The sequence below is a fragment of the Macrosteles quadrilineatus genome, unplaced genomic scaffold, assembly GCF_028750875.1.
Source record: "Macrosteles quadrilineatus isolate MER2022 unplaced genomic scaffold, UCM_ALF_1.0 Scaffold_2__2_contigs__length_208266976, whole genome shotgun sequence".
NCBI classification, from domain to species: Eukaryota; Metazoa; Arthropoda; class Insecta; order Hemiptera; family Cicadellidae; genus Macrosteles; species Macrosteles quadrilineatus.
The window spans coordinates 132,231,743-132,258,406 of record NW_026542595.1 but is presented as its reverse complement, the minus strand read 5'-3'; the positions used below and the strand labels follow the sequence as shown (position 1 = coordinate 132,258,406).

The window sequence follows — 26,664 nt, the reverse complement described above, 5'->3', positions numbered from 1 at the left end:
TCATTAAAAAAATAACTTTGAAGTTAAAAAATACTATTAGTGCAAGAGTTGATTGTTGTTTAAAAATGTGTAATAAAAAATGATAATAATATGAATCATATAATCACACATGATCAACTTAAACTCACAAATACTTCAAATCACATTTTGTTTTATGCTTTAAAACTACGATACAATAATAACCGTCCTGAAAATGTTTTTTGACCTCCCCTTTTTAGTATTTTAACCATGGAGTGTACATTTATACTGGCTGCTGCATCTAGGGTTGTCTTACATGTGCGAGACGAAGTCGAATGACTTAAACTTATTTTGAGCTAGTGACGTACACTTTTTACGCAATTATTACCCTAAACTAGCCTTCCAATAGAATAACTTAAAAGTCGGTGATATGCCTTTACCAATCTAATTACTTAACAAGTTCTTATAACTTTCTCTGAGTGCTTATGTTCATTTATAATCACTCACTGCCATTAGAATGTTTGACTACTTATTATTAAACTTTGCCATTTTGTCTTCAGAATTTAATTTAGTGGGAAAAATCAAAACTTGTTTGGTGAAGTAAATCCATAACTCTTATAATGAGCAATGTTTGTTTGTATGTATGATTGTTTGGACAAAGATCTCGATAGCAGCTTCAATAATTTCATTTAAATTTTGATAATCATTTATTTATGGCTTAAAAACGTGTTTCGTACAGGTTTTAATACGTTGCCCATAACTGTTAACAAAAGTCTTATTACGTAATAAAATTTAGAAGTTCAAAAATTATTTAACAGTGAGCCTTATGTGTTTACTATTTTGCCAACGAATTAACAACGAATATCAGCTGATTATAAAAAGACCCTAAACCAAAGCAGTTTTGAATTTAATATGTTATCCTTAGAAAGGGAGTTAGCACAGGATGGTAAACCGATGGCATTGTTGATTTTAATTAGTTGGAAATCCGAGCAACGACCGTTCCTCCTGGTTCATAAACTTGATTAGTAAGTTCGGTAACATTCATGGGTGCAAACAGCTGGTTTCTATACTAAAAATCAGTTGAAAGTCCATTAGATCAGAGTATTGTGGTGAAAAGGTCTTCAGTAGTTATTTCCTCACTATTCATGGACTCACAGGAGGGCTGAAGATTGGATCCCCACCGTAAAATCCTTCTCCCCGAATCTTGAGTCCCTGTTGCTCCTCTAAAGATGACAGCACATTGACTTTGTTATCATTCATCTTGATAAACTGATAAGCCAAATGGTTCATCTGTTCCGTGTTTTCATCTATGTCTGTAAAATTACTATTGGTCAGAATTAAACTTTATTTTTTTCAAAAGTTTGTAAGTTTTTTTAATTTTTTGGAATTTAGATTTTAATGGGAATTTTCCCATTAAAACCCCATAAAATAACGGAAAAATCGGATTTTCTCGAAAATGGCTCAAGCGATTTTTTAAAATTATTGTATGTTATAGTCCTTTAAATTCTAAACAAAATGGTACTAATCCAATTTCCGTAAAAATCACTGTTCAAAAGTTATTGTAACTTATGTTATTTTCTTATTAAAAATCATAAAATAACAAAAAATCTTATTTTTGTAGAAAAGCTGGTTTTGATCGAAATTAATATGTTATGGTTCTTACATTTCAAAACAATAGAAAAACACCCCATTGCTGTAACAATTACGGTTCAAAAGTTATTGCAAACTTTGTGATCTTTTACTATAAATTATTATATTTACTCCTACCCATGTTGACGAGGTTATGGGAGAAAGTATGTGTCAGAATGCTGATACCGTTTATTTATTTTCGAAAAACAAAGAAGAAGCTGTTACACATCTTCCACTAACATAACAGTACTTGCTTAAAATTAATTCGATATCTTTAGGAAACATAATAATCCCCATAGTGTTATTTTATACTGTATATCTGTATACATACCTGAAGGATAACATATGTATGCGATTACCAATTTTCGATCATGCATTTTGTTATTCCAGCCTCTTCCTTCATAAACGCTAAGATCGCTACCTATAAGAAAACTGAAATTTCATTTATATAAAGAAATTAAAATTAGTAATTCCAGGGGCCTGTTTCATAATAAACTACAAGTTATAACCTGTAACTTGTAATTTGTAATTTCACTAAGCATTGGGCGATCAGCTGTTTACTAATAAAATTAGTTTGTATTTTATTATGAAACAGGCCCGAGGATGAAGTGATGTCTTAAGCAAAGTTTTAAATTAAACGGTATATATAATTTAAATTATTTTTTCAGCTCTTGTTTCTAATTGCGTTTTGAGAATAGTCTTAAAGGAATTTTAAGGTATTCAATAACCCATACTTGTGATATTTTTTATTTCAAGTATTATAACTTTAAATATATTCAATAATATAATAATTAATAATTTACATTATAATTTATTATATTATAATTAATGATATAAAAATGTAATAATAATTTGTTTATATCGTTAATAGAAAAAATAAACCATAGCAACCTTTTTCAATAATTTGTTTATTATAAAATTGTTTTTAATGACTTATTTTTAATTTTTTTTGTTATTATTAAAATTTTTTTTAAATTATTATAAGAGGTAAATAGATCCACTGTTAAAGAGTCCTTAACACCCAAGAAGAAAGCTATTGGGTACCATTAGAAATATCACATTAGATAGATGAATCCACTGTAAAAGTGACTTTAAAACCTAAGAAGAAAGCTATTGGAGGCCTTTAGAATTAGCATTTAGTTGGTTACTGGTTTAATATTAAGGATTATTAATGTATGTTATACAATGTAACATTGTATAGTTACTGAATGTTTGTTGGCAAAATTATAATTTTCTATTTCATATTAAGTAAGCCACTAATTAATTTACAAAGGGTGTAAGTAATCTACAATCTCCTACGATTAATACGATTAAACTACCAAGTTATAGGTGAAATCCATTAGTAAGCCACTAACTGAACAATATCTGTAAAATTAACAAGACATTTGTGCATTTTTACTTCACTAGAAAGTATAACACTAAGTAAATAACTGTGAAGTATATAAGTAAGCTACAGCCTAGCGATATCGAATATAATCAAGCTACCAACTAATGAGAATATTGATAAACTTCCTACGCAAAAGATATTGCTAATTAACTCACTTGTAAGGTATATCCGCCATTCCCTTAGCTAGAGCTGCTTGTTGAAAGCCCCGCAACATTTTGCTGCACTCAAGTTCTGTAAAACACTTTTCAGTGTCCGTGTAACGAAATATAACACTTTTCACTGGAAATATGAGTGGTTCTGTTCTCAAAGGAGGCTGTGCCTTCCATGCGTCTCGAGACACTATCCTCACGTACACCATTATGGATTGTATATGTTCTTAACTGTGAGAAATCTTAGAAACGATTTTGTCGATTAATCTCTATAAATTAACGCCACAAAGAAAAAATTTGGCAAGAAACTTAGAGAAACTTAATTGATGCACATGAAAATAAAATATTCAAAAGGATTCACACGAAAATAATTTTTCTGAATTTTGACGGTAATATTGATACGTAATTAAAATATATCACAAATAAGTTTAAACTCTTGACTCACAAATTGGAAGTAAATGTACTAAACAAAATGATGCACTCTGCTGCCACTAACGTCCAGTTGTAATGATTATGGTTCATTTCGATACAAAAACTTATTGTCCTTTATATTATTGAGAAATGTTAAGACTAAGCATTCTTAATACATTTAGATTTAATTTCAAATCAAATTTACTCATCACTTAATATACATATAAGCCGAAAAACTAATCTAAGGGTGATAAGAGTTTTATCTGAAGGTATAAGCATTTCCTATGATTTATGGGCTATAGATACATCCAATATTCCACAATATTTGCATTTCATACAAAAGAACCATTGATTATGTAAACAGTCATCACAGCAGTTATGTTTATAAATCGGTTTGGTAATGTTAAGAAGTAAACATGGCGTTCCAATGTGATCAAGGTTCTTCATTTATTGAGTGATAATTCACATTTTCCCTAAACTATGGAGGATGACAGGATTGAGGACCCGTACATCAAGTTTGTGCCGAGAACAAGATGGGGTGCGCTCCCGCCAAAATTCACAGAGCCACTTCCACTTCCCGCGCAAAGAATGTTAATAGAACATACAAACACAGAGCGTTGTATGAGCAAAGTGGAGTGTATAAAGGCAATGAGGACGATGCAGAAATATTACATGGATGTGAAAGATATGCCGGACCTGCCTTATAGGTAAATACTGTATCTGATTGAAGGTGTGAGCATTAATTAGTAGTTTGAATGTTTCCGTAGTCTTCAAACAGCTGTATTAGACTTTTAGTTTTATCAACCTTTTGTATCAAGTTGATGAAATATTGTTATCTTAAGTTTTGAATAGGTGTATAACGCAATGTAGATGAAAATATATATGTAAGAAAATCTAAGGAGAAAATCTAACTAATTGCAACTAGTTACCGAAGAAACTTCTTTAGCAGCTGACACTACCTTTCGTTGCAATTCAAGGGTAAGAATAAAGAATCATACAATTTGGGAGAAATAAATCGTAAAAGCTCAAACTCTTCCAAAAAAACAGGCGCGTTACTTGAATTGCTGTTTGAGCAACCAAATATTAATTTGTACTCCTACAGTACATGAAAACAACCCAATGTAATTTCATTTTAGCTGACCAATTACATACACCATTAGTTCTTACGTTTACCATTTGACGTTTTGATACTGCAAGATAAATCCAATACTTCCACCCATACAGACCATTTGTACCCAGTATAGCTCATGGTTGATTGAAACACTGACAGATTGCGCTACGGTTAAATTTCCATTTCCCCCATAGTTTATGGCATTTTGATAGCAAATGTAACATACAATGTGATCTATTTTTATGGTAAGTTGTTCTTACACTTTGGCTTGGACAAAAGTTTGCGTCTTCATCATACAATCGAACAGAGGTTCAATTCAACTCCGTCCATTTTCATTTGTATTCGTGCTATAAATATAACATGGAAATTCAATCTACCTCTATCACTAGTCAAAGACAAAGAATTTATGTGCAAATAAAAGACCCATATAAAAAATTCCAAACACTGGGCATTGTAAAGTAGTGAATTATTACATTGATAAAAACATTATAAAAACAAATAATATTTAAGGATTTTGTGATAAAACAAGCTACTCAATATGTCCTTGGTCTAGCTTCCTCATTGGCGGCGACCTCAGGGTCTACGAGGGCAGAGGATGGGGAGTGATGATCAGAAGACGAGACCAGGAGGATTGGGTCGACGAGAGAGTAGTGTTTGGATTAATCGGCCATGTTGCAAGTAAAAGTAGCAAAGAAATATGTCTTGTGATGTCTAAAAGATGGGGTAACGAGCTGAGTAGTGGTAGAGCTCGGGCCTTCAGAGCCTGAGGTCTCGGGTTCAAATACCACCAATCATCAATGGATTTTATCCACTTGAAAATACCACAACCCTCTAGGACTAGCCTGATGTAATGTGTAAAACAGGTCCAGGCTAGAACCTAGCGTCCTAGGATGGAAGGTATGAAAATATAGCACTACGCTCAAGCCTATGATCGTGTTTCATGTTTATATACCTATAGGTTTCAGCATTATCACTTAGACTCAATCCATCAGTGTTTTGCGGGATTTGAACCTGAGACCTCAGGGACCGAGGTCCTGTGCTTTACCACTTAACCAGCTCACCCCCCCCCCCCCCCCCGGTAATTGTTAGTATTAGTAAAAAATTGTGTTAACGTTTTACAAGGGTGCCAATACACATTCCTAACTATCATACCAACCAAATTCACCAATGCACATTTCATCCTTTTAAAATAAAGATATAATATAGCTCAAATCAAACATAATACACAAAAACCTTACTATAAACAAACAAATCAGATTTATTCCACTACAAATCCACACAAAACAAAACAGTAGTAAACACGTGGTTTCACGTGGCACTCGTAGTAAAAACAAGGTACTACTTTTTTAGCTGGACTGTTTTGATAGACATATAAATAAGGTTCACTTTAAAGGGTTTGATACATTTTACGAAAAAAAAAACTACAATATTTACTAAATTACATTAATAACACATACTAACACATACAGAGTATTGTTGTGTATTTTTTTAGACGAAACATTACTAGCAGTAGTTTTGTTTATTGTAAATTTGTAGGTAATATTTTACATTTGTTCTAACAGTATAGTTGCTTTGTAACGAACATTTAGAGCATGAAGTTAACTTTGTCTTGCCATAGACAAAATATAACAAAGTATTTTTTATTTACAGGACTACCATGTGATTTTATTGAGTTATATTATGAACTATAATATAATTCATAGAAATATTATATTATATTAGAATTTCGTTGAAATTCTCAAGCAACGAGAAAATTCGATGACACATAAAACATTTTATGATTTGTTTTTACAGCTGACGACAAGAGAATGGACGATATGATCCAAAAAGCTTACGACCTGATGTACCATGCAATCAGCAACGACTACCTGGTGGACTTCGACCAATACGGGTTCCAAGACGAAGAAGCTAGAAAGAATGAAGAGCAAGAGTTTCAAGACATGATGATGACACAAGCAGAAAAGGAATGCAAGGAGGAAAGAGAAAAGGCAAAGAAAAAATCTGCGAAAAAGAATAAAGAGAATAAGAAGTGGAACGAGCACATCAACACTGTTCACTACGCCGATGCGGAGAAACCTGCATTCTTCGGGAACAAAGAAGAATTAGACAAGGTCATGGAGGAAAACAAAGAATTATTTAAACAGTTTGACTTGAAACATGATAACAAGCTAAGTGATGTGAGTACTGATAGCAGTGATTATAAGTCGTATGACAGTGATTACTTTATAAGCGAAGCAGAAGAGCCACCTCCATAGCAGTTGGGCGGAAAATCTCAAACATTGAGATTTATGATCATTTGTAAATTTATTAAAATCAATTTTTGCACTATTATTAACCCTGTCATCCTTAAGAGGGTACTTCCAGGTCAATTCAAGATGGCGGCTAAACATGCTTATGTTACTGAACATTCCTTTTTCAATACCTTTACCTTTACCTTTACCGGTTCTTCATCGTTGCCCAGCCATCGCTGGATAGATTGCGTTAAATGAAAAAATTAAAACTTTAAAACTTTGTCTACACACACTATATACAAGGTGGTGGATCATGATGTCCAAACTGAGTCAGGGGTTTCAAAAAATTCCCTGATGGAGTAAAGGGGCCTAGTCTTCAACTCCCTAGACATGTGCGCTACGAACGCTTTCACTGGCAGGCCTCTGATCTCAACACTGAGACTATTATACAGCTTTATAGCCATAGTGGGGAAACTGTTTGCAGTCTTACTGAGGCGATGGGATGGAAGGTCAAGTCAATTCAAGCTCTCAACATTCTAAAACTAATTTGTTTCCAATGATTGTGAACTTGTCGTGCTCGTAACATATCAGAGCCTGTAGTGGGTTTTGCAAAAATAATTTTTAACTATTATTTAGAAGTTAAAATCACATGTGAAAAAGACTAATTTACGGATTTTCAAAATTATTTTGTAAATACTTCAAAAAACCATTACAAAGTTCCAGTTCATTTAGTGCATAGTTTGGATCTTTGTGAATATTTTACAGTTTATATCAACTCGATAAACACTTTATTAATGCCAGGACGTTCTTTTTGCAAGACCCTGTTTACGTGGTAAATAGCCTGTGGGTGGAACCCTCTAATTTACTATAATTACTCCATAGATAAAATAAAGGGAAATGTAGCCTAGTATATATATTGCACAGAACTTTTTATTTAGATTTCTTGACATTTTATATACGCATTCTCGTGTAGAATAAAGAAAAAAGAAAAGAATATTCCTGTAGCTGCATTTTTGACACTTTTATATATGTTAATTGGTTTACATTGTAGTTAAGTATTACTACTTTCTTCCTATTAATTTAAATCTTTTACATTTTGGAAGATATGTAAGTGAGTTTCCAGATAATCATAGATAATCTATAGGGGTTTGCCTCATTAGCTTCAAAGGTTCTAATACCTATTGTTTGCAAGAAGCAATTTTTAGCATTAGTTTAGGTAAGACAATCAAATTTTTGTGAACAGATTGTTAAATACTCCATCCAGAAAACAAATAAGGGTGGATAAAAAAAATATAATTAATTTTTATGTAATAAAATAAATTATTTAATATCATTACCTTTTTATACTCTAAAAAAAGGTTTAACTTTTGTCAACAGCTCAATGAATTGTATCTTTCGTTACGGCCGTTTTGGCATTAACATGCCATCATCAGACGTCTTCGTCACACTTCATGTTCAATAGTATTTTAAACTAGGACAATAGACCAAAGGCAGGAGTACAAAGGTCAGCTAAAACACCGCCACGCCAACAACGATGCAGGATTAACCTCCATCAGCATCTGGCTCATCCGGTACAGTGTGTGCAATAGGCCTGTTAATTTATTTTAGAATTTTTGTAATTGAAAAATATGTTCGTGTTTGTTATGTGTTTCTACTGTGACGACGCTGCTTCAGCCAAAGACGTCTGATGATGGCATGTTAATGCCGAAACGGCCGGAACGAAAGTTACAATTCATTGAGCTGTAGACGAAAGGTAGACCCGATTTTTTAGTTACATCACAGCTCAGGGGCTAAAAATGGACTTTAGTTTTTTTTCTACTCGGTTGACATTTGTAGGGTCTTATTTAATCCCCCCCTATTCTATTGAAGATGACATACTTCTACGAGATTCTTAATGAGTGTGTCCAATTGAAAATATTACTTCGTTTCTTAATGAACGCTTATGGTGATACAAAAGATTCTTTCGCTCTCAATTAGCCACCGTATCATAGTTCAAATGTTGTTGTGTGAAAGAGAAAAAGGAATCTCACACCACACTCTGTTTTCTATAAGGTAGTAATCTTTTGTTGAGAAAATAAACTCCTCATTAACGTAAACATATCTGTAGTCACCAACAAACTTAGCCCAGAATGTTATAACTATGTTGCGTTCGCAGTCGCGTCCACAAAATTAAGCGGAGTCATCAGGGCATTATATTGCCGCTGGCCCTATTTTTACCTGCAATTAATTTAAAAGTGAGAATCAATTGTGTAGAGTAATTGTAAGATGTTAAAAAGGGTGATTAAAATAGTTACAAACTATTTCCCGGTGAAGATAAACAACTTGTCAAAAACACTAGATGCCATTATATGGGTTTTTTTAACTGAATTTTGCATTTTAAAGCTTACAACCTCTGGGGTGGTGTGTTAACCTTTTTTATAATCGGGTGGTACAGTTTCAGCTATGGTATGTCAAATAGTTTCAATATGATATAAAAAATAGAAGATGATAATGAAAACATGTTTGTCACAGTTACTCATCTTTTGTTATTCTAGAAATGTGGAGTTAAATAAAAATCCTACATAGGATTTCATTAGGATTAGAGTACTACTTTTAAGACTTTACTGCATAAAAATAGTCAGATCATGTTCCGAATACAACTAAACCTCCGAGTCCAATGAGCGTTTTTGACAATGAAATAAACAAACTAATTTTACATTAAAGAGAGATAATATGTTTTATAACCAAATGTACACAAATATTATTCATGAAATAACTGATTATTTGTTATTTATAGTATTTTACGTGTCTGAGTAACAGTTTAAAATAAGTATGATTAGGAAAGAACATTTCTAGGTTCAAGTCGAATGGATAATGATAATGGTACACTCTATAAACATTCGACTGCTGAGAAGTGAATTAAAACTATTTGGCTTTGCACTTTGGTAAGCATTATTTATTATCATTATTTAATAAATATATTACGGTTTATATTTTGATAGTGTTTATTTTTATTAATTTAGTTTATTTCTAATGTTTTTAAATAAAGTTGAGGGGCTATCGAGACGATTATTTTTCTAACAGTTTCTAAAAAATACTTAGATCATTACTAATGTTTATTTTAAATATATTTGTTTGTACATTATTTATTCGTTTGTTGCCATTTATTGTATTGTTGTCAGAGTAAATAATGGAAGTTATTTCCTAAGCAAGACGGACTATAAAAGAGTTTATTATTTATCATGCACGTCGAATAGTTTTTTTGTAGAGTAGTAATGCTACGTAGAATTTGTGGTAAGCCTGTTTTGTAGCATTGTATTATTAAAATAAACTAGCTGTTAACCACGGGCTTCACCCCGTTCATAAGTATTAATAAGACGATTGATTGGTTAAGTTAAGCCTAAATAAACAAACCAGAATACAGTAATACAAACAAATAGTCACGCCTGATTTTAAAAAGGTAATAAATTGGATGAATAACAAACAAATAAGTACCGCTGGGGTATTTTTAAAATTATTTATATGGAAAGTTACCTTTAGAAAGGAATTACGACCTTAAAGGCGATTTATGAAATAATGCATAGTTTTGCGCAAGGTTTATCGTCATGTTGACAATTTTTAGTATATGGTTTATGGGGGTGTGACTTGTAGTTTTTTCAAAAGTTCATGGATACTTTGGGATTTATATATGGATAAACACGTTGACTGCTGAAAATCAAGCAATAAAAAATGGAATATGATATCGTTTATAAGCTTTTGCTTTAAATCAATAATCATTTAAAGTTACAGATGAACACAAAACTTCTTTTTTTTAAAAACACACATTGTACATTGGCATAAAGCTTTTCAACTTTCTTCCATTATCTCTTAAGTTGGAACCAAGCCTTTCAAAATAAAAAAAAAACAATTAAAACATAAATTGCTAAGTATAACCTGTTATAGCGTCCAAGAATTCCTGAAATGTTTTGAAAGCTCTAATTTGTAATTATTATTGTAAATATTACAAAATATTAGTAATTGATGTATAGTATAGTATATTTGTATTGACCTGGCTAATTAAAACTGTATAACTGTTAATTTGGCCCAATAAACTGATTTGATTTGATGAAAAAAAAACTTTACCGAAATTTTATAGCACACGTTAAGGAAATTATTGTGGACCCAACAAGGTTCGATAAGTATAAATGAAACGTACTAATTCATAAGAAAAGAATAACGTGGTAGATCTTAAGACTCCAGTTTCCCATAGACTTCACCACTAGCGTAAAACCTAAGATAATCTAATAATAATCGAATAATCTAAAATAAAATAGAAATCTAGCATAGCTATGTATACACGTATTTCTATCAAAGATTATTATGATACAGCTAACGGCAAAATAAATATTTACTAACTACATCAGTCTAAACTTGAATATATAAGTCAACTAGTGTCCCTAACGACAAATAGTTCTCAAATAGTATTTAGTGTTCTTATTACAGATAAACCATGGTAATCCGTCTTCCCCACGACGAGTTTGACATAGAAAACTACTCAAAGAACTACCCGAGTGACCCTCCACCATTGACATGGGATCCGGGGATGTATCAGATGCCCATAGACATCATAACACGGGAAATGTGGGGAGCTGTGGAACCAAAGGTGATTGTTGTAGTAGTAGTAGTTGTTGTTGTTGTTGTTCATTGTTGTTAACTAGGGTAGTAAAAATAAAAATAACTGAAGTGCGGTGCTTGGCGCATGTGCTTCTAATTGAAATGATGGTCACAGTGCTCGTCTTCAAATCTGAAGGTCACTTTTTCGAGTCTAAACGAGATCGTTTCCAGACCCAGATACAATTTTTCATTAGGCTGTCAATTTTGATGAAGCTATATAACAAAAAAACTACTTTAGGTAGTAACAATGCCTGGGTTTGTACAGTTCCCTTTCAAAAGTTAAAAAATCCCATTGGCGTTAAATCACACAAAATAAATTATCGAATTGTTTTTAAAACTAATTCGTAAATCCACTGTTGATGTAGCTGAAGTCTGTTTCTTGGTAATTTAATATTTGGTGGATTGGTTGTATGTTAAAGTGCATAGTTACGTATCATGTAATTACATGGGTATTTACAACCAAAGAGACTATAAAAAACATATATAATATATATATTATTTCATTCTGGTCCCTGCTGGAACTCCTTTCTTACGCAGGCATCATCTACGTGGAAACCATCGGATTTTTTCTCTCAGAAAAATATTTTTTATTTTATTTTATTTTACTATTTTTTTAATCCACGTTTCTATATAACATAACTTAAGCTACTCACTATACTATATCCTCACATTACGTAATTACTTTCATTTTATCTTGCAGGGAAACCCAAGAGAAATGAATTTGCCCATAAGAATTGTCTATTACACTTACACCGACTCGGACCAGTGTAACACAAGAGAGGAATGTTCAGCGAATCTGAGAGCTCTGCAACAGAAACACATGGAAAACGGCCACGAGGACATTCACTTCAAGTAGGTGAGAACACAAATTTTCATGTTTTCCTTTTACTAATTCATTATTTACAGCCTTTTGCAAGTATACCTAAAAAAAAGTCGGGTCCACGAGAGTCTGCAGTTTGTGACAGCCAATCACAAGACAAGGCTAGTGCGACGTTGCCATGTCGCCCATTGATGACACAAATTAAAATACTAAACAATATTTTCAAATCAGCTGGTATTATAGGATTTGGCAACACCGCACTGTCCTCATTGGCTCCTTCGAAGTCATGTGGTAAATTGGCTCCTCCCTCTTCTGCAGACTCTCGTAGTCGCGACTGTAATGTCGGGACCACGTAAGTTTGCAATTGGTGGCAGCCAATCACATGAATAGGCTAGTGCGACGTTGCCACATCGCCCGTTGACAACACCAATTAAAATATACTAATCAATATTTTCAAATCAGCTGGTATTATTCGATTTGGCAATATCGCACTGTCCTCATTGGCTCCTTCGAAGTCACGTGGTAAATAGGCTCCTCCCTCCTCTCCAGACTCTCGTGGTCGCGACTGTAGTTGTTAATCGATATTAAATTAATTCCATGTTTTTCACAAGACAAATCATTGATTTCATTATTATTATTACCTTATGAATGTTTTTAAGTAATTGGTAGTCTTGAAAAGTTTGTTCTATTTGCATTATGAGCCCAACGGCAAATTGTTATCGGTCTCAAAGACGATCCTTCACTAAATAAAGTGAAGTATCTTAGTATTTTCAGATTGTTCATTAACTCTAGGTTCTGTGATTATTTTCACATTATATTAGGCTAGGCCTTCAGGTGCTTTAGTACCACTTAGTTAGAATCCATTTGTGACTGGCGGGATTTGAACACGGGACTTCAAGAACCGAATGTCCATGCTCTACTACTAACGATCCCAGTTAGTTCAGTAAGGACAGTATTTAAACACTGAATTAGTCATACACATTACAATGATACAATCCTGCAAATCACAAATTACCTCGTGTTCTACAAGGACAATGCGAGAAAGAAACCTTTTGACATTGAAACACGATCCAAGAAATAAGAATCCACCCTTAAAGTTTTGAATCACAGTTTAGATACGAAGTAATCTATATAGTGCTTAAACCCTGCAGAAAGCTGGCTTTAGCTGGACTATAAGAGCTCTTCTTTGAACGAACAGATTATTTAGAAAAAGCAGCATAAATGTAATATTTAGTATTATATCCTGAGTTTATAGTGTATCCTAACCTAACATTGCCTAGCCTAAATCAACACAATTCTATTCAAACATGGCGTTAGTAATAAGGAATTGTGTAAATAGGAAACTTAAGAGGATTATAAATTAAAAATATGCCGTTATATAAGTTACTTCGGGATATCTCCCCAACCTATTGTATTTCTAAACTAAATAGGCTTAAAAACTGGTTAACCTAAATTCTTGACATGGAGAATAACCACTAAGATAATTTTGATGGAAGCACTAAGCTTTTGTGCTTTTTTTATTTATATAACTAATATGTATACTATATGCATATTATGTGTATTTATATATGTATTATATGTGTTTATATGTGTATAATATGTGTGTTTATAAGCTGGATTATCGGTGGTGATGGGAACGTATACGAAGGAGCTGGCTGGAACCATGTCTACGACCCTAAGCGACCAGAATACGATGACGACGACAAGTGTGCCATAGCCTGGATAAGACATGGAGAGGGTAATTTTTTTAATTTTTATGTGAAGTGTGGCGAACTTTATTGTAATTTAGTCTAATTATTTCTTAACAGTTATTTGTTTTCTTTCTCACTCTCCGTACATGGAAAATCGTGTGCCCCAAGTAACGTTATGATTGGGCTATGTAAAATATTGTGTCAAATATTAAACCTTCATTCCTTATACGTTGGTTTCCAATAGAACTTATGACAATCATTGTAAATGATCAGACATGGCAATATAGCTAACTCTCTTATTTCGCTAACGTTTGTCAGTTTAATTTTAATTTTTCCAACGATTTCTTAATAATATTTTTAGAATATCTGAGTTAAATTTTAGATGTAGAATGTAAAGTTTGTATTATTACCTATTTACTCGAATAACTCTACATACGTTTGCCTAAATCTTATTTAGTATACAATCAGAGTATTTTTTATTTATTTATTATAATTTAAACCATTTTTTAGATGATGAAGACGAAAAAGCACAAAAATTGATTTGGAGAGGATACGATTTCTTGGATTGGGCCTACCCAATGGTCTATTTGTACTAGGATAAGATATTAATTAGTTATTGTATTATTTTAATTTTTGCAACTAAAAAAATAACCCAACAAAGTTTGTCCTTTAATTTTTTTACCTGCACACTAAACACTAAATTTCCAGTTACTCACGGCATTTCTAGTGTTAATAAATCAACTACAGTCAGAACTACATGATGAAAACTCTTACAGAGAGAAGTTAACTGTTTATGTACGCATTTACGATTATATTACGTATAATAATACGAGTATTACAAAGCGGGTACGTTATACATCGAAGTTAGTGTATCCACATAGAAGTAATATAGATATTCTCTGTAGTGTATCATACTTCGATATGATTGCAACCATTTGATCACCTACTCATCCATGAGAATTTTAGTGATTAGGGCTGCTTTGAACAGTTTTAGCGTATCCTTGAATCCATATATTGTAATAGAAAATCACAGGGCAGTAGATCAGTATTTAGCAATGAATAGATCAGCTAATGAGTTTTCTTGCAGATAATAGCTGCAATATGCATTTTTAATGTCATTATGTCACATAGAAAAAATATATTTAACTTTCCAGGATTTAACCAAGCTCTTAGACAACATAGGCGTGTCAATCAATGTAATTGTCCACCTTAAGGCACCTTTATCCACAAATTGTGACAAGTACAAAATCAAACACACTATAACAAAGGTTTGAAAGCACAAAAATCACCAATTAAACCGAGTAAATTTTCGCCACTTTTGCCAGTCGTAGTCAGTGTTGACAGGAATTCCTCTGTCTTTGCACCAGTCCTCATTGATTGTTGCCAGTTCCGCATCCATGTCCTCCCGGTCTTCCTGTATTGGCTGTTTGAGTTCCGGGTCCAAATAGTAGTCAACTAACGCGAAGTCGTCGATGTATTTTTTCTTGAGTCCGTACAAGCAGAGGCTGTCTTCAAGACTTTGCATGTGTTGGTGAAAGTATCCTGGAAAACCGATCTCCTCTGGAACAGATAAAGGCTGGAAATGATTTCTGTAGCCAACACCGACCAACAAAGTTTAAAAACCAACAGAGATCAGACGTAAAATTATGATTTCTCATGAACACCACAAACGTACATATTTTAGGCTGAAGGTAGAACAGGAGTGTAGAATTTATAAAAGGATGTGCTATGTTAGTGACTACGATCACCTGTTTCTATAGTCAGAACCACTTATTGAATGCCCAATGACTAAGCCATAAAAAATCACAAAAACATTAATCCTCCCATAGCTGAACTAGAGAACTGAATATAGGGTGACAACTATTCAGTTACCTAGATATTTACTTGAAGCATCGACATAAATGTCAAGCGAATAGTAGCTGACTACAATTCAAACATTTAACTACTGCCTGATCACCTAACCTCAGCAAATGTTGTAAAAGAGAGGGTTTTAGAGATGGTTGGAGTTTAATCCACGAGGGATTCAGATTAAATAAACTCACGTTTCACGTTTTACGCTCAGGTTGGTTTCATAAGACGTTTATATTTTTTATTTTTTCGAATCATACTTTTGTAAAATATGTCAGGTTTTTATTTGAAGCTGAATAATTAACAAAAAGGAAAACTCTTAGTGAGTCGGTGGCTCAGTTGGTAGCGTAACGGATTTTGGGCAAAGAGATGTCGTGGATTCGAATCGTGGTCACTGCTACAACTTTTTATTAGTACAGTTCACCCTTGTACTGTACCAGCTCACCCCTTGCTTTGCTGGATACGTTCCACGCACAGGTCCATAACATGTGGATGGGCAAATACAAGGCTACAGTGACAGCCGACCTCTAAAATAAAAACACTATGGAGAAAACACCTTCGTTAGACCCAGGAGTTGATGCAACTATAAAAACAATCTGGGGAAATGTCTAAGGAAATCAAACCAAAAGGGTGGAATGGCCCAGACAATACGAAATTTTTGACCCAGGTGTTGTCTATAGTCTATGTAGCCTATGGGATTGAGTCAAAAGTAACACAAACTTTCATTTTACTTGGTTCAGTTATTTTACACGATCGGAATTCACTTGGGACATCGTTTTTAAATAATAAAAGTCTTTTTTATTAGTGACTATGTACAAAAAATGTTTAACAACATTACGTTCATTAACTTCACTTTCACCTTAAGTCCTCACTACTGTATTATCCAGCAGTTATCATCCCATCAATCTTCATCTCCCTCGTAGGTACTGTTTCAATCGGCAGGAACAAAATCCGGATCTTCTTCAAACATATTTTCTCCATCTGCAGGTACGAAATCCGGGTCATCTTCAAGGTCACCCCCATCGTCATCGTCTTCTTCTTCTTCTACTAATTCGTTATCAGCGTTTCTCTCGCCCTTCATGTTTGCAGACCAGGATTTAGGGGTTGCTGGTGCGTAGTAGACGTCTGCGTTGTAATCGATGTTCCCTGAACTGATGCAATACTGCATAAAGCCTTTTTCTAATTTATCGAGCGTTTTCTTGCGATATTTTGGTATTTCCTCTGAAACATTTAGTAATGGTTTTATGATCATCCTTCTATGTGTATTTGGATTTTTGTATCTGTTGGATGTGTTAAAAATACCTTAACTTTTGAAATAGAATGTTTCCTTGCAAGTTTTGCGTGGAGGTTAAAAGTGTTATTCCTAATATTGATGTAATTATTTTTTTTCGTTTCACTATCAGCTCAAAGAATCCTATTATTGGGTTGTCTTTAGTTAAAAAATACGAATTAGAAACCAACGACCTAACACAAGCTTATCATAGCTGGGTACGTACAGAGGTTGCCTCATTTGCGAATATGACGTCACCCGCAGACATGGTCGGTGCTGCTTTTAATTCGCACAGCTGCCACTTGTCAAATTCATTATTATTGATTGTTTTTAATTTATTCATTTTAACAGAACTTACAAAAAAAACAAACAACAATACTGTTGTTTGAGGCATACAATACAAGTGACTGAGGCATACTCTTGGATTCAGTAATTGAGAAATTATCGAATTGCATAGATGATATTTTTTGATGAAGCAAAGCACTCAGGAAAACACAACATCTCAAGAAGAAGAAACCTCAAAGAGTGGACTAAAGCCGCGTTTACACCGGAGTTTCAAACAAAAAGTTGCAAACTTTTATTGCAAACACCAGTTGCAAACAGTAGTTTCAAATAAAAGTTTGCAATTTTTATTTCATGGTTTTGTTTCCATGTTTCATGAAAATGTTTGAGATAATTTCGACCTTGATTGAAATATCATTGATTGATAAAAAAACTCCCACTTGGTTTTCCCATCGTCGGCCCCCGATCCAGACTTATTGCCCTTTTTAGATTCTCTGTTAAATTGAATTATGAGGTTCCTCATCCTATTTTGGACCTCTGCCTTGCTTAAGTTAATTTCCCGTGAAATGTCATTCCACGCATAGTTTTTCTTGTTTTTGTTTTTATAGTCGAAAATAGTTTGATTCCAAAGCACTTCATGTTCTCTATAAAAGCTAATTAACTTAATAATATTGTTTGTAATCTCTTCACTCCATCTCACTCAGTAGATCATCACTCACAACACGCACGATACGAGATAAGTCACAACAATAACGAGGTAGCCGTACAGACAGGGTACTGAGTCGAGATACAGGGTGGTGCGAGTGATCACGTGAGTGAGACAGGAGGTGGTAGCGTAGGGGATGGCGGAGAAATGTTTCTGTTTCGTGTTTCAACGGCTCATAGTGACCGAAACTAGTGTTGCAAACAAAGAGTTTGCAACTCCCTTTGATCTTTACCGACTTCAAGTGGAAACAAAAATTTCTGTTGCAAACACCGAAAAACTGTTTGCAACAGCGAAAAGTTTCGTCTGAAAATGGGCGTTTTTAGAGATGTTTGCAATTTCTGTTTGCAACTCGTGTTTCAAACTCCGGTGTAAACGCGGCTTAAAATAAACTGTCAAGATGTCCACTGTTAGGCGTCGTTAACATCTTAAATACATGAATGGTTTTGTATTTGCATCCTAAATTAGAGAAGGTTTTGTAGCTGCAACTGTTCTACCAACATTTATTTAATTATAGTATTTTTCTGTATTAGGTTTCGTATAGGGTAATATTGGCATCAGGGGGTTATGTAATGATTAATTGATTTCTTTATTAATTAGATGCTTAAACTGATATTTTAAAGGTGCTTGGCAACGTATTTGGAAATATAAAACACAATTTATTTCAGAAAAAGGTTTTGAATTGACCAGTGTTCCCCATGACATAGAGTTATGCTTATTAAGAACGGTTAGTTAGTTATAACTTAATTGAGGACTAGTTTGCCGATAGTAAATTACCACTGGCTTAAAAAATGTTATTGTCCAAAAGATAGTTATTTTATTCATTGTGACCCTAGGTCCCTTGTTTGGTTATTCATTGTGAACTAGTTGTCATACCAGCAACTGTGGTTGGATAAGGTAATCCTTTTATTTTATCAATAAAATATAGTCTTGGTTAGCTTGTTTATCCATTCTCAACTCATCTGTAGTTTAAATAACCCTACTGCGACCCTTTCTTTAACAACACTTGGTTTTAACTTGTTTGTCTCAATTAAACGTAATTAATGGATACAATTATATTACTGTAATAGGAAAGGATATATTTTTGGCCACTTTCCAAAGATTAATGAACAATTAGAAAATATGTTAATATGTTGAAAATCCGTGGGTAAAATTCCGAAACAATATTAACCTTAATTTTACCTATTTAGAATAACTTATTTTTTATTTTGTTCTAACTAAACAGCAAAGGAGAAAAATCAAGAACATTTCATGATGTAATGAAAGTCCATGAGCACACCATAAACAAAGTTAGTTAGTATATTGAAATAGCAATGCTTATATTTAATATTATATAACCACTAGCTGCTGTACCCGTGCTTTGCAACGGGAAGAGGACACAAAATAGAAACATTTTGATCTTTACATTTGTTGTATAAAAAAGCACATCCACCAACGCTTTTAGAAACAAAATTCGGCTGCACTAAAAGTATCTATTGACATAAATTAGAAAAAATTCTATAATGAAGTTTTATATTAAAATTAATAGTACTGCACCCTGTTGGTAAACCTTATAACTTGTTAATGCCATTTAATATCATAGAACCAACTTGTGTATTTGAACAGCTGACGAAATGGTTTTATTCCTTTTAAATATGATTACTCATAAGGTTAACATGGGAAACTCCAGAGCCACTGGGGCGGAGCCTGAAAGGACTTTTGAGATAAGAATGTGTCTATATTTTAATCGGGAATCTGAGCTATCATCACACCAAATTTCAACACAATCCAACCAGTATTTTTCATGTTTACTTGTCACAAACATACATCCATACATCCATACTTTCTCGTTTATAATATTAAAGGACCTGTGTGTGGATCGTATCCAGCAAAGCGAGAGGTGAGCCAGTACAGTACAAGGGTGAACTGAACTGATAAAAACTAGTGTTAGGTACCAGGATCCGAACCCACGACATTGCTGCCTTGGGCCCAATATGGTGTGCTGTATATAATTTTATGTGAGGTCGGTGTCATTAAGAGTGTTAATTACTTTTTAATGAAACTATAGTATTGTTCATCTTTATTGATTCAATTAACTGCAACATCAAAATGAACAAATATTGCATTCCAAGCAACTTATTTATCATTGATTTATTCTCAAAGCACTGTTGATTCGTTACATAGGCATTCATGAATTTTACAAAAACTAAAATAGTTGACAAGGAATATGAGAAATTAATCACGAAACTTTAAGAAAACGTTTAATCATTTAGCGTTTACTATAAATTATGATACAGGGTAAATTTTGAGCTTTTGTTGACAACGTGTGATGAAATATTTGTCTAAACCGTATTCTACAAAGTTAAAGGCAGCGTCATTAATATTACTCCATTCGTCATCGCCCATTCTCTCTAGAACATTAAAGTAAAAATTTCTTAGAGAAGGAAAAAAATAAACACTAAGTAGAACTTAAACGTGAAAAATGTTTACCTATTTACTTGTGATATTTTATACATAACATGATTGTGTCATCAATGTTTTGCTCTAGGCTAAAACATGATATTATGCAAATGACAAAAATATTTCATCGATCTTCCGTTTATCAAATGACTTTAAAATCTCAAATTGAAGTTCACAGATATTCTAAACTGACGAACACTTAAAACCACACTACTCCGGCAAAAATATCAAACACCAAACATTCCTCAATCATATCAAAAGGGTTTTATTGGTCTTTCTTCCTGTAAACAATGCCAAAATCCACAAGGGGTAGTTAACTGTTTGTAAGACATTGAATCTCTAATAAAATTTAACCCGGCGTCTGTCATACGCTTTGCCTCTGTAGCTCCGTATTCGTCTGAAACACCATACGGATGTGATAAAAGAATTTGCGAACCAATCATTAATATAATATGTACAGAATTTCACGAAAACTCGAAAAAACGAATGAAGCTGTCTCTATTGACATGTTAATTCACTTTCACGAATATTTTTTTCAATTCGCTTTGGAGTCAGTAGCCACAATTGACTTAGGATACTGCAACTAAACTGATATATTGTGAAATAAGTATATTGATATGCGCGTTTTATGTCCGATTAAGTTCAATTGCATCGATGCCAAGTCTTATTGTACTATAATATTACGTATGGTAAAATTTCCACAGGTAAATTTGATTGTCATACCACAGGGCACGCCAAAAGCCGCAAAATGCCAGGTGGTTATAAGTTTAAATGTCGGTGAAATGATAAGAAACACATAGCCAACATCAAAAATAACTTTAAATGTCCTTAAAAAGATCATACGTTCGTATTTTAACCTATATTTACATCTTGGACGTTTATCTACCTAACGATACCGTTTAATTTAAACGAACAAAATGTGTTTCAGGATTACAAAATCTTGATATTATCTCTAAAAAGAAAATTGCTATGATGAGCTACAGTATTTATGCTTATGGCACAGTATTCGGTTTTACCAGCTACGAAGTACACATATAACTTATTTACCTTCCTTTTTGCCAATGTACGCCACAACAAGTGTGTTTCTCTCGTTCAGCTCAGGCTCATCTGGGATTGGTTCAGGCTTTAGTCGCCAGCCTCTGCCTTCATAGACACACCCGTCACCTCCCAGCAAAAAGCTAAGTTTTGTACAGAAAAAAGTTAGTATCACTTTAATGGGGTTGCTATATTCCTGCGATTTGAGTTTGGTAAAAACATGTTCGCAAATACTTTACAGTGTCAAAATAGAGGAAAGGTAGAACTATTAGACTATTAGGTTATACGCTTTTTCTAGTGTAAGTCAGACAGGTCTAACCATGTCATATTGGCCAATTATTGCCAGGCCTAATGTCCGGTGTTCTATAAGTTAACAGTGATGTACATTAGAGAAGTTTTCTCTTTTAGCTTCTTTTCAGTCATGTCAACCCCGCGAGCGTGTTAAATCAACATACATTTAGTGTAAAACGTTTCTGGAAAGACTTCTCACCTCTAATAAGGTCAATTGAAACATTTTTCCTCTGTAAGGATCACCAGTAATACTCCGGTTTGTCAGGAGTTTTATTGGGAGGTTAATTTCCTGATCGTTTCATCAGTCGGGCTTTTAAAGATTTTTTCATATCCTCCTCCAATTCATTGCTGTTGGTGTGTGGCAACACTGGCAACGTGGCACTGGCCAACCATGGTAATAATACTAAACAACAAATATGTGTAAACTTAAACAGCTGATCCAGTAAGCCGGAACTGCGGTGTTGCCACTTTTATCTCCTTGAATTAGAGAAGGCAACAGTTTGTGTCGTTCTAAGCGACACTGTACTATAAACTATATGGTGCTTAGAAGACCTATGATTATTTGCTTACTTGTAGGGTATGTCGGGCAGACCATGCTCGAAGATGGCTTCCTGTTGTATGTTCTTGACCACGTTGTGACATGACGGTAGTGTGTTGCTGTTGTAGCTACACTGGCTGGTCCCTGTGTATGTGAAGAACACGTTGGTAGCAGGTAGTTGCAGCGGAGGAATATCTCCATCCTGCATTTCCGCGTCCCATTCCGCTCTCTTAATCAACTGGATGGAAGCCTTTGGCTCTGTATAGTGCTTTCTGGAATCAATAAACAAATTTTTTTTATGAAAACTGTTGTTTTTTGTAATGTTATGCTATGCCGACAAAACCTTGATTAGGTTAGGTTTGGCTACGTTAGGTTAGGTTAGACTAGGCAAGGTAAGAAACAGTTGGACTAGGCTAGGTAAGAAACGGTTAGGGTAGGCTAGGTTAGGCTAGGTTAGGTTAGACTAAGCTAGGTAAGAAATGGTTAGGGTAGGCTAGGTTAGGATAGGTTAGGATAGACTAGGCTAGGTAAGAAACGGTTAGGGTAGGTTATGTTAGGATAGGTTAGCCTAGGCTATGTAAGAAACAGTTGGGGTAGGCTAGGTTAGGTTATGTTAGACTAGGCTATGTAAGAAACGGTTAGGGTAGGCTAGGTTAGGTTAGGTTTGTTTACGTGTCACTTCGTATTTATTAATGGTAACCTAACTTAATCAAGGTGTGGTCGGTATAGCATTAGATCTATAGAAAAGTACCGTTTTTATATACCAAACTCTTAGTTCAGATTGTACGGTGAGCTCTATAGGATTCAGCTTTCACAAAGTGAATTTTACTTCCTAAGTTTGTGACTTTTACAACTAACTAATACAGTTTTAAGAATGTAGACTTACGGGTTTGTGAAATTCATAACGTATGGAAATGAAGTGTCTTTTTAATCTTAAACAACGGAAGGTGAACAATAAACTGTTTGAATTATCAACAATAGTGTTAGATCAATCGTATTATCAATGTTTGATAAGCAACCTCCAATTCTTCCCAACCAATCGGAAATACTCAGAGAAGATAGTATTATTAGGTATAGACATAGTTTAGAAGGTAGTAACACTTACTATACATACTTATATAAATAAATAAATGTATCACACACATTTCATAACACTAGCTCTAATATTTCTTCATATTGCTGTTTGTATTGTGGTGTATTATTGGTTTTTGTTAGTTGGGGACTTCAAAATCGTGTTAAAACCACCTAAAACTAAATGGAAACGTAGTTATAAATTTTACCAATGGTCTGCAAAAGGTTTTGATCTACAGTGTTGTATAGACTTGTGAGAAGGATAGCTATATTTTAAATTTAAACGACCGGAAGAGGTAATACCACCTAGGTTTTTTAAATATTATTTTTATCTGTGTTTCAACGGTGTATAAAACTGTGAATGAGTTCATGAGTTATAAAATTTTGGAGTAGAAGTGGGTCTACATAAACTAACTGGAACACACTACAGCAACATTTACCGATGAAACATGTACACATACCATGCTTACCTTACAAATAAGTTGAAAAAGTGAAAAAATGCATGATGGTAACACTGTCATTTTTCGTTGAATTAGACACAATAAATTGTGTACAGTTGTTCCTCGAATTGAAATTTATGGAATGTTAGTTACTAAACGTATAGTCAAGATACATATTCCAGTCGCTAACCTTAACAAGGATTATTTTTTATTTGGGATTTAATAGTGATTTGATTATTTGTATGTATCTTAAAAGGCATTGTTTAAACCGAAACTATGGACTTAAAGGTTTGTTTTGTTTGAAATATTCTTTTTCAACGAGCTTTTTTGACAACCGCAGTTTATGCGAGGCTCAAATATGATATTTGATCGTGGTTTGATCAAAGCAAAGCTTGATTGGAGTATTTTATGTGATATGGGAATCGGAATTGCCTGTAAGCAATTGATGCAATAACGTCCGAATTGTGAATGGAAATGTAGCTGACATTGTGTGTGACATTGTGGTTTGGTACTAAGTACAATTTTGTACAAATTCTGTTATTAACGTTTATACAACTTATTTTCCAGGACTCATTTGCTAACAGGATATTCCTCGAGTAGAAAAATGTATCACTATATTAAATCGTTGCAAAGAACACCTAATTAGTGTTATACTTATAAACTACTTTAAATCTAATTAGGGATCCAATGTTTACTAATAATTTAATATTGGAGTTTCATAAGGTGAAACAAAGTGGAACATTATCATACCTGCTATTACAAAGAAAAAGGTAATTTTTCAAAAATATCATAAGCAAAACCATATATTTTCCGTAACATTTCAGCGGATTGAAGTGTAAATTTTCTGTAGTCACAAAACAACTCAGTTCAAATCTTGAATAAAGAAAGTTAACGCAATGAAAATTCTGCTAGATTTTGTTAAAAAGTAGGAATATGTGTCAGAAGACAGTAGTTAATTTACTTTTGCGCACTCTGTCATGGGATCAACTCAAAAACGTTACTTTTCCATTCACTGAAAAACTGATTACAGCTCCGACGTGGGAATGAAATCTTCACTTCTGTCACTATTCAAAATGATATAAGTAACAAATAACGTAAAATTAATTAATGTAAATTGAAAATATGTTTCAACGGAAATACTTTTTCGTACTCAATAATCAATACTAAAGTTCTACAATTCTGGAAACGAAACACAACTACAGTAGGCCACTTGGGTGTTTATAGGCTACAAACCGTAAAGTATTTATGGCCATAGCCCATGGGGGAGGATTTGCGGGGGGTGATCTTTAGTCAATAGCTAATGTTAAGCATCTGGTGTCCCTAGGGAAGTTACTATGTTAGGCGTGGACGATCACCAACCTCCCCTCCCCCATTATGATAGGGGTGAGCAAATACAATGACCGACAACCATTACCAGATATATCTGCCGTTGAAATAGTAATTTTTGTGATTTAGTGTGTGTTTTAGTGTTTAAGAGTCCAAAAGCTAGAACTAATGAAGTTTTTGTAAGAGAACGGACGAAACTTAATATGTAATGTTGTATTCATATTTGTACTACACCTAATGCAGTAGTGTGTTAGTGTTTTTCCCCATCAATCAATAACTGAGGGAAATTACTTGTAGTAAATTTCCTAAGTATTCTGTTACGGTAGAGGGTGTTTGTTTTCTTCTATTTAGCCTACTGGACACATTAAAAAAACTCATTTTGTTGTAAACTAATGTACTGAAAGAATAAAGAATAGTTAGGGAGCAAAATGAAAGCAGTATGAAAATATATTAAATATTTAATACAACATTTCCCAAACATCAATTTAAGGTCTGTAGTTAAATAAATCCAACTGTTTCTTAAGGTAAAAAAGACATGCTCTAAAAATATCCTAAATAAAGAACAAGCGAATGTAACTCACTAGGTGAGGTACTTAAGTAATCTCACTTATTCCAATCTCAACGCAAATTATTTTTTATTTACAAATAAACTTATAACGACAACGGTCGGTCAACATTTGACAAAATATGATTTGTCCTGAAAGAAGAGCATAACAAATTACTCTTTTAATGAACACCTAACCTATACTATAATAATCTCATATAATTATTTTACAGTTGGACTCACTCGGCCAAACAGATCCACTTGACCCTAAATCCTCCCTCCAAAACAACCCCCCCCCCTCCAAAACAGCCCCCCCCCCGTGTTCCTCCCCCATGGCCACTTGAGACTCTTGTTCTGCCGCTCGCTAAAAAACCGCCTTTGTGCTTTGTCGGTAAATTTTAATAGCCCACTTTAACTCGTTATTTTATTCAAGGGGTTTATTTTGCTGTTGTGAAAGGGCTCGTTTTCATGTTTTTTCATCTGTGCCTACCTTTTTGTGGGTCATGACTTACATAGGCGTATTTCATATAATCAAGTAGGTAAAATTCTCATATTCTCTTTGTTTGTTGAAAAACTCCTTCGAAACGGTTTGACTAATTCTTATGAAGTTCTGTGCGTATTTGTTAAACATAAGAATAGGATGTAAGTGATTTGTTATGAAAATTTTACAAAAGAGCTTTGCCCCCTGGCCTTCAATGTTCCTATTGATTTGACCAAAGCTTAGTAAGTTATAGCAAACACATATATTGACAAGGATTATACCTTAACCTACTTGGAAGGTTACAATGTTAATTTTAATTTCAATTTAAAATAGCACTCATATATTAAAATGAAGTGGACAATGTTTCTTTTTGCAGG

At 33.7% G+C, this 26,664-nt stretch overlaps 4 protein-coding genes across 5 annotated transcripts; 2 read left to right on the top strand and 2 right to left on the bottom strand.

Annotated features, from left to right (window-relative positions):
* Window positions 1-1,034: 1,034 nt before the first annotated feature.
* Window positions 1,035-3,662, bottom strand: LOC128988178 (peptidoglycan-recognition protein LF-like). The gene is made up of 3 exons (XM_054409417.1): window positions 3,130-3,662; window positions 1,919-2,019; window positions 1,035-1,271 (listed from the first exon to the last, which is right to left on the bottom strand). Exons 1-3 carry the CDS (start codon window positions 3,330-3,332, stop codon window positions 1,102-1,104), a joined length of 474 nt encoding a protein of 157 aa, XP_054265392.1. The 5' UTR covers window positions 3,333-3,662; the 3' UTR covers window positions 1,035-1,101.
* Window positions 3,663-3,990: 328 nt separating this feature from the next.
* On the top strand, window positions 3,991-6,914 carry LOC128988055 (uncharacterized). Its single transcript, XM_054409238.1, has 3 exons — window positions 3,991-4,241; window positions 5,199-5,323; window positions 6,440-6,914. The coding sequence occupies exons 1-3, from the start codon at window positions 4,015-4,017 to the stop codon at window positions 6,898-6,900; spliced, it is 813 nt and encodes a 270-aa protein (XP_054265213.1). The 5' UTR covers window positions 3,991-4,014; the 3' UTR covers window positions 6,901-6,914.
* Window positions 6,915-9,705: 2,791 nt separating this feature from the next.
* Window positions 9,706-14,615, top strand: LOC128984895 (peptidoglycan-recognition protein LF-like). Its single transcript, XM_054404265.1, has 5 exons — window positions 9,706-9,800; window positions 11,338-11,497; window positions 12,209-12,360; window positions 13,942-14,066; window positions 14,530-14,615. The coding sequence occupies exons 2-5, from the start codon at window positions 11,345-11,347 to the stop codon at window positions 14,613-14,615; spliced, it is 516 nt and encodes a 171-aa protein (XP_054260240.1). The 5' UTR covers window positions 9,706-9,800; window positions 11,338-11,344.
* A 582-nt stretch (window positions 14,616-15,197) lies between these two features.
* On the bottom strand, window positions 15,198-23,378 carry LOC128987288 (peptidoglycan-recognition protein LF-like). Of its 2 annotated transcripts, none has more exons than XM_054408056.1 (4): window positions 23,312-23,378; window positions 22,458-22,697; window positions 21,609-21,739; window positions 15,198-15,579 (listed from the first exon to the last, which is right to left on the bottom strand). In XM_054408056.1, the coding sequence occupies exons 1-4, from the start codon at window positions 23,326-23,328 to the stop codon at window positions 15,305-15,307; spliced, it is 663 nt and encodes a 220-aa protein (XP_054264031.1). In that variant the 5' UTR covers window positions 23,329-23,378; the 3' UTR covers window positions 15,198-15,304. The 2 variants fall into 2 exon arrangements, with proteins under 2 accessions (XP_054264031.1, XP_054264030.1); XM_054408055.1 differs by lacking the exon at window positions 15,198-15,579 and adding an exon at window positions 16,525-17,088.
* Window positions 23,379-26,664: the final 3,286 nt, after the last annotated feature.